Source organism: Sinocyclocheilus rhinocerous, unplaced genomic scaffold (assembly GCF_001515625.1).
Source record: "Sinocyclocheilus rhinocerous isolate Xijiao unplaced genomic scaffold, SAMN03320098_v1.1 scaffold111, whole genome shotgun sequence".
In the NCBI taxonomy this organism is placed as follows: domain Eukaryota; kingdom Metazoa; phylum Chordata; class Actinopteri; order Cypriniformes; family Cyprinidae; genus Sinocyclocheilus; species Sinocyclocheilus rhinocerous.
In genome coordinates this window covers 1,329,778-1,340,705 of record NW_015642811.1, presented here as the reverse complement: position 1 = coordinate 1,340,705, position 10,928 = coordinate 1,329,778, and the positions used below count along the sequence as shown (strand labels likewise).

The window sequence follows — 10,928 nt, the reverse complement described above, 5'->3', positions numbered from 1 at the left end:
GGGCCCTCACTGGGCTAAACTTGGGGACAGGAGCCCTCACTGGGCTAAACTCAGGGACTAGAACCCTCTCTGGGCTAAACTCAGAAACAGGAGCCCTCTGTGGGCTAAACTCGGGAACAGGAGCTCTCTGTGGACTAAACTCAGGAACGAGGCTCTCCAGACATCGGATGACCGCCTCCTTCCAGTCGAGGTTGGTGGTGTCTGGGAGCTCCGCGGGGCGATGGTATGTGATCCCGAGCCGGAACTGCGTCACCAGGGTCTCCCCATCAAGGGAGCTGGGGCTCGCCTGAGCCACGGTGATGAACATCGCTCGTTCCTTAATTTTAGTGGGGAGAAACAAACAGGAAAACAAAACACTTTTAAAAAACGAAAAAACAAACATGGGAAGAATGGGCACCGCTTACTGTCACGGTCCGGAATTCTGTCACGTTGCTACTGCGAGGGAGCGCGGAGCGAAGGAACGAGGAGACGAGGAGTACATCAACAAGGAGATTTTAATTATAACCAGGGAACCAGAAAAACACACGTCGCAGATGAGGTAGACATAAACAGACATTCACAAAACACAGAACAGAGTCTGACAAACCGTTTCTGAGGAACAACATTGTTTAGCGGAAGAATAATGTTTTTATTAATATCATTACACTTTATTTGCTCTGTTTTATTGAAAACCTTACTACGTATATGGAATAACCGTTTTATAAAAGCAATAAGACCCGTGAAGCCGTGGTTTACAGTGAATTTATAACAGCTAAGGGGGTTGCCCCTTAGCTGTTATAAATTCACTGTAAACCAGGCTTCTTGGGGCTTATTGCTTTATTTTAAAATCGAAAACAGTTCACAATATTACCATTTTAACTGTATTTTTAAACAAATAAATGCAGCATTGGTTAGTATGAGAAATTAATTTGAAAAATCTTACCAATGTAACTTTTTTCGACGAATGTCATGTCTTGTTCTAACAAGCTCCAAAAATTACCAAACACCATGAATGTAGGCTTGTGCTTTATATTTCTTTTAACCCAAGTTCAAGTAGTTATTCACTACTGATAATCTTCCACTGCAGCTTTCATATCTCTAAAAGCATTGGTTCTTTCTTATCTGTCTGTTGCTCACAAAACGTGGAATGTAGTGCACAAGTTGTCTGGACCACCTTTATGATACTTTTATGATGCCTTTTTGGTGTTTTTAATCTTTTTTTTTTCTTTAAAAGTCTCAAAAATGGAACAACAGAAGGATGAGTAAATAATGAATATATTTTCATTCTGTGAACTATTTCATTTATTTCACACAGAACCCTTTGTCAAAGTCCTTATTTCTTCTGATCTTATGAAATAAATAGCACGGCATAAGAATATTATGTTTATCACTCAGTACATCTGCCATCTGCCCACAGACGCATGTGTCAGGAGATTTCTCAGCTCAAAGAGACATGTGCCCAGTTCGAGGAGCTGCAGAAGGAGAATCTGCAGCTCGGTACACTCAACGCTGAGAGCAAGGTCCAGATTGACTCCCTAACAAAGGTCTGTGTAGTATTCAAAGCGTTTGTTTGTGAGATCTGAATGATAAAAGCAATTACTATAGTGCTTCAGTACACCATATTTCTGCAATTATGTTTGCCTGGAGGTCCCACTGAGCTGAGATCTTGCAAAATGGGCTCCTTTGAATATTTCCTTTCAACTAGATAATTGTTTTCTAGCTGCTTTTTTATCTGAAAATCCTCAGTGCAATTAGATTTCCCCTCCTTGGACAACTGTGCTGAAAATGCATCTTTGTGAGATTAATGAAAGCTGTTATTGCTCAGGTTTTCCTAAAGAGGCACGTGGTTGGTTCTGGATAAAGCTGGTAAGGTACAGCAATTGTCTAACTTTAATATCCCACTCACAACCAGGATCTGGCAAATGAGAGTGCCCATTCCCGAGAGTTATCCAATCAAATCGCGCAACTGAACAGAACACTTGAAGAGCTGCAGACCAAGCTTGAAATGGCAACTACACAACAGCAACGATCATCTCCAGAGGTTGCTTTTTCACCTCCTGACTCACACACACAGAAAATCGAGGGTTGTGAATCAAACAGACAGTCTCCACTGCTGTCAGGAAGCCCCCAGGAGGCCACTGTCAGTATTGTAGATAAGGCTAACCACAACCAGAGCCTGGGGCCTACAGACTCTATCTATGCAGCAGAAGACTCTGAAAACACAAGGCACAAACATCCACACACAACAGCAGAGACTGGCACTGGCAGCCAGGAGGCGTTGAGTCAAAGACTGATAAATACGGAAAGGGAGGTGAGATAAAATGCAAAACACTCACTGAAATATCATTATGTTTCAGGCCCCGCAAGGCCACTTCACGTATGTCTTTATTTAAACATCATTAACGCCGTCCAGGGATTCTGATTACATTCTAAATGAATGGGTATCAACTTGTATGCTGAACTCCATGCCTCTGGTTGTATCCCAGAATGCAGTGCTGCAGCGAGAGCGGGAGGTGTTGCTGTCTCAGCTGACACAGTCTCAGTCAGCCTGTGCTCAGCTCAGAGAGCAGTTGGACGCCCTGCAGCGCCATTCCATCTCGCTGCAAGAGAACTGTGCTAAATTACAGGCCCTCAACACCAAACTACAGGTGAGTGCTTGATTGAGTGTGGGTTGCTGGTCTCTAAATGGACCCTTGACGCTGAAATAAAGGCCGGGGTATTTTAGAAACTGACATTTGTGTAAATCTATATTAGTTTTTGCAGTGGGCGGACACTAACAGTTTTCAATCATATCGTTGATGGAGCATAAAACTGCACCACTTTAAATTATACAGGCTTTTCATAAACAGGATATTTCCACCCCAATGACCACACTCTCATTATATCTGCTTTATTGTACCCTCTTTCCTCTCACTTAGGTGGAACAGGCGTCTCTGAGCTCCGAACATGCGGTGGTGTTGGCACGTCGCAATGAGAGCGAACTGCGCTGTGCGGCTCTGGAGGCGGAATCAAGGGTGTGGCTCAAGGAGAAGGAGGAGTCAGTGATGCGCCTGGAGGCTGTGAGGCGGGATCATGAGAGATTGACAGCTCTGCAACAGAGACAGGAGGCGGAGTTAGAAGAGTTTTTGGTCAAACACAGTCAACTGAAAAGCAGCAGTCGCAGTCTAGATGCTCAATATAAAGACATTGAGGCCAGGTACACTGCCTTAGACAAGTTACATTTATTGAATGCATTAATTTAATAATAAATTAATAACCATTTATTTATTTGAAAGTAAATTAATTCATAATCATTTGTTTAATAAATAATAATTTTAGGTTATTCACATAAAAGGTCAAAGAGGAAAAATGTGAGGTTATTTAATTTGTAATTATTTAATAATATAAATTTTAGCATAAGTGGTCTAAGCAGAAAAAGGCAAGGTTATTTATTTATTAATTAATTTAATAAATAAATTAAGAATAATATAATAGCAATACTTTTAGATAATATAATTTTTTAAGGTTATTTCATATCTTGTTTCAAGTAAATCTGTGATAAATCAAAATATGAATATACAAGGTTGTTAACATGATTTGTACTTTAGTAACAAAAAATTTAAAATAAGTGCGGTTTCAAAAAAGTATTAAGATATTACTATTACTAAAATTCTAATTCTATTTTATCTATTTGTTTTCTTTTTTATAAAAAAAAACACTTGACCCTCTATCACTTTATGCACTAAAAACACTAGCACTTTATTCGTTTTCTAACTGCTTGTTTTTCTTAAAAAAAAAACAAAACTCTAACACTAGCTTTCTATATTCTTTTTCTATTCTATCTACTTGTTTTCTTTGTATGTGTGTGTGTGTATATATATATATATGGATGTGTGTTGTGTGTATATACTGTATATGTATATAAAAAACACCTTGCTACGTGTACTGCGTTGGGCTAACTGAGATTTGTCATAGCACTTACATATTATTGCTCTTTTGTTGATTTTGATTGCTTCTATTGTCCTCATTTGTAAGTCGCTTTGGATAAAAGTGTCTGCTAAATGACTAAATGTAAATGTAAAATAAAACCTATAATAGCACACCAGACCCACTCATCCACAGATTTTTTTTGTTACACATAACATTTTCCCATGTAATACTTTTACACATCAAAAAACCTTTATTATTTATTTTCTAATAAATAGTGTTAATATAAAATAAATAACTATTATAGTGTTTGTTTATTGTTGTTAACGTAATTGTTCTTCCATATGACTTTAACATCAGAAGAAACATGGATTTACAGTAGCTGAAATAAACTAAATTATCTCTTGATTTATAATTTATCAAAATATCTTTGATTTTTATCTTGTAAAATGTTCTAAATACTGTACTTGTCTAGATATAAGGAGCTGTTGGATCGAAAAGCACAGTTGGAGGAAGCAGAGGAATCGATACGTGTGGAGAGACGGGAAAGGGAGAAAGTGACACAAGGGCAGGTGGAAAGCGAGAAGGAGCTGGAGAGACTGAAAATGGACAATGAAAGGTGAGAGAAAGTCATAATTGCAATGACCACAACACTGGGTTGAAGTTACAGCTGAGCAGATTCATAGGAAAGAGAGTGGAAGTGATGATACCACACACCTCAAACTGTTCTTCCCCCACTGTGGTGATGGTAAGCCCCACCAAAGTCTCCCCACAACATGAGTCATTTCATAGCCAGTTTCCAACAGTTGTTGCCATGGCGTGACAGCCCATGAAAATATTTGTAAAGCTGGTTGCTTTGGTGAACAAGATAAAAGAAAAATGTCTACATAACCCAACAGGAGGAAGTTTACTTGTGTTCAGTATGTTCAGTTCAGTGTAGATAGATAACTGTGTTAGTGTAGATTGGTGCTTTTGGTCACTTGTCTAGATGCATGGACTGTTGTATAGACAGGCTTACAAAAACATTTCTGGGTTTAACCTCAGAATCAAGAGAAATATTTAGCATGAACCCCCCCCCAGCCTAAATTAGATGTACTTTTAATTATTTAGACTTGTATATAAATATATAATATAATCACAAATGCCAAAAAAAAAGGTTTTTGGGAGTAAAATATGACTTTCATGAGATGTTTAGTTTAGTGTGATTCACCTGTTTAATGTGTAGATATCAGAACCTGCAGCAGGAGTGGGTTCAGGTGCAGTCCGAGCTGCTGGCTCAGAGTTCAGTTCTGCGGGCAGAGTTGAGTACGGCTCAGCTTGAACGGACCAGACTGGAGGGAGAACTCAGCACTCTTAAAGAGCAGAACCAACAGCTGGATCTCAACAGCGTCCGTCTCAGCAGCCAATACCAGGTCTGAGCACAATGCACATTATGACAGTTCTGTGTGTATAATATATACAGTATATTTTCTTTCTTTCTTATTTTTTAAATCAGTACTTTTAAACAGCAAGGACAATTTTAATTAAACAATTATATTTCATTAAATATATCAGTAAAGTCTGTTACAACAAGTTTCTAATTCAAATAAATACTGTTATTTTTAACTTTCCATTGCTGAAGAAAATGAGTTTCCACATCAGCATATTAGAATGATTTCGGAAGGATGTGACCCTGAAGATGGGAGTAATGACAGGAATTCATTACATTTTAAAATATATTAAAATAGATTTTATAGATTATAATAAATTGAGTTAAATTGTAGTAATATTTCTCTCTCTCTATATGGAGAGTTTATTTGCAAAAACAGATAACTCCGTTTTTATTAATTTTCTTAAATCATGTTTTTATTGTGTTAGTTGGCTGTATTTTTTTAGTTATTATTTTTAAATTAAAATAACCCAATTGCAGTTTGATTTATATTAATTTAAAATGCAGGACAAAAAAACATGATTTTTTAAAAAAATTTAAAAATGGAGTTATCTGTTTTTGCAAACGGACTCTTCATATTTATTTTTTAAGAAATACTTTTATTTAGTAAGATTGCATTAAATTGTTCAATAAGGAAGTTTACAATGTTACAAAAGACTTATACTGTAAGACTTAAATACTGTTCTTTATATATATATGCGTGTGTGTGTGTGTGTATGTATATACTATATACAGTATGTGTATATATATATATATATATATAATATATATTAGTGCTGTCAAACGATTAATCGCGATTAATCACATGCACCCAAAATTAAGTTTTTGTTTACATAATATATGTGTGTACTGTGTATATTTATTATGTATAAATACACACACATACAGTATATATTTTGAAAATATTTACATGTCTATATTTATATTCATATAATTTATAATATATATATATTTAATATATGAACATTTTTCTGAAATGTATACATGTGCGTGCATTTATATATACATAATAAATATACACAGTACACACACATTATGTAAACAAAAACTTTTATTAATTTTATTTATCGCAATTAATCATTTGACAGCACTAATATGTGTGTGTGTGTGTGTACGTATATGTATAGCCTTGATCTGATGTCTTTAAATGTACATTTTTAGATCGAATTCTTATTAATTTTATGCGTATCATTTATGTCATCTTACTTTTGTTTAAAAAAATTTATTTAAGAATTATTTACAGATTTACATTTTGTGGTCTTATTATGCATTTCATTTAATTGAAAGTCTGAGATTAATCACAGTAACTAAAAAAAAAGTTAATTAAAACAATAATTATTTTAATTTATAGTATAATTTATTGCCCTAGTATTTATATGTTTTCTATAGCTCCTAACCCAGTTGAAGGCAAACTTGGAGGAGGAGAACAGGCATCTAGTAGAGCAGAACCAGAATCTGGCCAAAGATAACAAGGCCCTACTGGAGAGCAGCCTGGAGAGCCGAGACCAGCACCACAACCAGCAGAGAGAGTACCTGTAAGAACACACACACATTTGCAGCTCACTTTTATCCACATGCACCATGTAGAACGTTCAGCACCGAACGTTCTGCATCCGTAAATAACTCATGTTTTTCTCTCCCATCTGTCTCCACCTCAGTGACAAGCTCAACGAGCTGCGCAGGGAGAAGCAGAAGCTGGTGGAGAAGATAATGGATCAGTATCGTGTTTTGGAGCCGGGTCTGCCTGGCATGTGTCCACCCAAACAACCAAAGTTAGTCAGGCTTTAACATCTGTCTCTAGCAGACCTTTTCACCATGGACTCGTTGCTTTACTCACTGTATGCTCTCTTTCATCTTGACATCCTGCCGTTTTTCTCTTTTACCTTTTTGACTTATCTGAATCTTGCTGGCTGCCTTTCAATCACCTATAAACTCTCTTGTGTCTTCAGGAAGTCAAACTGGATAGCGGACCGCATGAAGAAGCTGATAAAACCTAAAGGTGGAAGCAAAGAAGGCCGTGCTCAGTTTATTGCTGCTGGAAGTATAGAGAACCTCACGGATACTGTAGACGGTGCTCCCATCTCTTCAGCTCCAGCGCCTGGTGAGACTGCAGAGCTGTATGTCTGGTGTAATAACATTAGATGTATTGTACCACAGAGCGTAAGAGAGTGCCAGTAAGTTAAGACTGCAGGGTTCCCTGGACTCTGTAAAACACAAAAAAGGTCCCCAAAAGCCCATAACAATGAATGATGCTGTTACCCTACCACATTATGCCATTCCCTTGGATCACAACCAGACAGTAATTCTGTGTTTATGTGAAGGAGCAATGGAATGGAATTTGCAGATCAAATGAATATTGCACAGAGTGTATACAGCATTGAGATTTATGGTAATATAAATACTAACAGTAACAGTGTAATAGTACTTATATGTATTGTATTTTCTGTGTATATGGTAGATACATATACCATGCCATTGACTTTGAGCAAATAAGGGGATTTGTAAATGTTACAATATATCCAATATTCTTCCATTTTAATGTTAGTTTAATTAGTTTTGACAAATATATAAATATTCCATACATTTAAATCAGTATTATACCAGTTTATGGGTGAATGTCACAAAGTATTAAAAAATATTTTAGCACCATTATTAATTTTTTTCTTGACAACTAAGTACATTTCACCTCAAATTCTCAATGCAGTAACGTGTGTATGTATTTTTTTTTTATTCTCTTTTTTTATTTTCAGTGTTTTTTTAAACGGCATATATTATCAGCATAAATTAAAAGCAAAGGCATCTATTTTTTTGTAATTGTTAATATATTACATATTTATATTATTTAATATTTTTCGAGTTAGAATAAGGAGAATTTGGGGGGATAATGTGCTTAATAATTTTGAAAATAATGTCACAGTGTAAAAAACCCTTAATTGTCAGGTTTGTGAGATTCGTCCATAACGACCTTTACCTCGCCAGTTATCTTTTACAAAGTACGCTCTTCACTGTTTCACCCCTCAGTTCATGAACAGGATCCCATCAGTGCTCCAGTGTCTCCAAGTTCACTAAGGAGAATCTCATCTCAGGCTGAAGACGATCAACCCAAAGCTAATCTGCGGACTGGTCGGCGCAAGCTGGGCTCCCGTCACGGCTGGGCTCTCGGCAGGGGCAGAAGAGGAATTTCCCAGTCCTTCAGCCCAGGAGACCAGCGTGTGCAACCTCGCATCCGTCTGCGCTCTTCCCAAACAGGCGCCACGGCCCTCTGGGAACATGACGGCAGCCCTACACCCAGCCAGGACAGCCCTAGTGAGGAGGGCAGAGGTAAGAAGGGTGAAGATATAAACCAGATAGGGTAGAAGAAAATGAAATTTGCTTAAGGTTGTAAAATAACATGCATTGTATTTGTTTTGTGTTGAGTATAATATCTGTATGTGTGTTTTAGTTGATAGTGAGGAGAACATCTCACCTGCACACTCTGATGTCAGCCGTGTATCATCTGGAACTGAAGGTCAGTCTACAGCAGTGCTTCTTAACTGGTGGATTTTTTGTTTGTGAAAACTTATAAAGTTTTTTGCCACCAATACATCTGTCAACTGGTAGAAGCTACTAGACACATTAGGTTGATGTCAAAATACTGACATGCTCCTACGATCATACTTGATCTAACTACACAAGATAAAATAAAATAAAATCCAGAAATTACATATAGGTCCACTTGTTTTTCAAAACTATATTATGTCAATATAAAAACAACCTATCTATCCTTTTCCATTCAGCCTGCCATATTAATACATCTGAATATATTATGCAACTAATTAATATTTTCATTGAAAAAAAAAAAAATCTGCATTTCAAGAAATTTTTGTTTGCTTTAAGTTAGGTACAGTAATTAGCCACCTAATAATCAGCAAGACCAGTTCATTTCCCTTTCATTATTGAATATGCCTTGATTTCTTTTGAGAATGCCCAAAAAACATTAACAACATCTTTTGTCTCTCTCCTTTAGATTTTCACTCCAGTTTTGACAAGCAACAGGACACAGAAAACAAACAAGCATAAAGCAATCACAATTTGTTAATGCTCATTTAACTACTTTTATCCCTTGGTTTTTAAACAATTTTACATACAAAACATCCATAAAGCATATAGTATACACTTACTATATGTAATAGTCCAATGCATTTATTGTGGGAAAACAAATAAATGAATTTAAAACACACATGTAAGATGCATCCATCATTAATACACTCCATATGTTTATAGACATGCGACTTTCCTGAAATATTATAGTAAATAATTACTATACTAAAATATGTAGTGGTTGAGGTTGTAGTTCCTATCCTCACCGCTATGTGGCACTATAATGCCCAGTGGTTGGTGTGCTGGTGTCTTTGTATCTGTATAATTATGAGAGTGTCTTATACAAACTGATGCTAACAAGATATTTATGAGAGCAGATTAATTCATGCTGTCTCGTTGGGGGAAAAAAAAGCTGACACTTTGGAGACTTTGACATTTAAGGAGGCAGGAGATGATGGGGGTCTTAAAACAACGTGGGTGCGGGCAAAGATTTTTTTTTTTGACAATCCTTGGCTGGGGTGAATCATAACTCAAAAACAACAAATGGAACGCTAATACAATTCATGAATTATGCAGTTGTCATGGCAACATTCATCAAAATGCGTCAGTCCGCAGACCTTTTTGTCGATGAATTGATGATATACTGAGCACGACGATGCAGAGTTTAGAGATTGTCATCCAGTAGACCACATTTTAAGCAATGTCTTAAAGACGCTCAATTCAGAATGTTTAGACCATGCACTTTAAATCAATTTATTGTCATGAAGATGCCAAAAACACTATTTTTCAGACGAACAAAGAAAAGCAACTGTGAAGTTGTCAGAATTTCGGCTAAAATTAGAGGACCCCCTGAGGGTAGCCTTCATTAAGTTGAGAGGAGAATGATTATTATGAGATCTCATGGCCTGATTGCTTCTCCAATGGAGTCCTTAAAACAAAGCCACCACATTTTTATACGCAACAGATCGTATATGCAGCTATTGCGAGATGAGATGTGACCTCCTGACTCCCTGGAGTTTGTTGAAGATTCTAAGACTTTGTGGGGATCATCTGAAATATGGTCACCGGTGATAGTATCTTTCCGAAGCACTCTCATCTAACCCCATTCGTTCCTGCTTTCTCCTTCCATCAACAGCTCCTGTCATGCTCCCCTCCCTGGCGCGCTCTCCTCCTCTCCCTCCCTCCCTCACTTGTTTCTCCCCCAGTGTATTAAAGGCTTTGACGCTCTCAGTAAAAAGCTGATTTATTTTGTGGAGGTATCGATCGCTCTCTGCATTAAAGATTATAATTCATTACCCCGGCCCTTTTAATACATTAAACATTCAAAATAAAAATAAAATAAAATCGAGGTAGGTGAGAGGAGAGCACTCAGACACTGTCCACTCACACATGCACACACGCTTTCCATTTCAATTACATTTGGATAAACACTTAAACCTCAAAATTCAGCCACCATTTTCAGAAGGGTATAATTATCGTTAATGTAGAATTTTATTAAAACATTTTAATTATTATTAAGTCGGTATTATATATA

At 36.8% G+C, this 10,928-nt stretch overlaps 1 protein-coding gene across 1 annotated transcript in view; it reads left to right on the top strand.

Annotated features, from left to right (window-relative positions):
• LOC107756487 (girdin-like) overlaps window positions 1-9,503 on the top strand; it is a 22,436-nt gene extending 12,933 nt beyond the window's left edge. Inside the window, exons 18-29 of the mRNA XM_016573635.1 lie at window positions 1,397-1,523; window positions 1,892-2,290; window positions 2,466-2,627; window positions 2,898-3,175; window positions 4,361-4,504; window positions 5,111-5,297; window positions 6,704-6,849; window positions 6,973-7,086; window positions 7,264-7,415; window positions 8,336-8,635; window positions 8,757-8,822; window positions 9,321-9,503. Coding sequence (XP_016429121.1) covers window positions 1,397-1,523; window positions 1,892-2,290; window positions 2,466-2,627; window positions 2,898-3,175; window positions 4,361-4,504; window positions 5,111-5,297; window positions 6,704-6,849; window positions 6,973-7,086; window positions 7,264-7,415; window positions 8,336-8,635; window positions 8,757-8,822; window positions 9,321-9,373 — 2,128 coding nt within the window. The 3' untranslated portion in view covers window positions 9,374-9,503. The remainder of the gene's footprint in view (window positions 1-1,396; window positions 1,524-1,891; window positions 2,291-2,465; window positions 2,628-2,897; window positions 3,176-4,360; window positions 4,505-5,110; window positions 5,298-6,703; window positions 6,850-6,972; window positions 7,087-7,263; window positions 7,416-8,335; window positions 8,636-8,756; window positions 8,823-9,320) is intronic.
• Window positions 9,504-10,928: the final 1,425 nt, after the last annotated feature.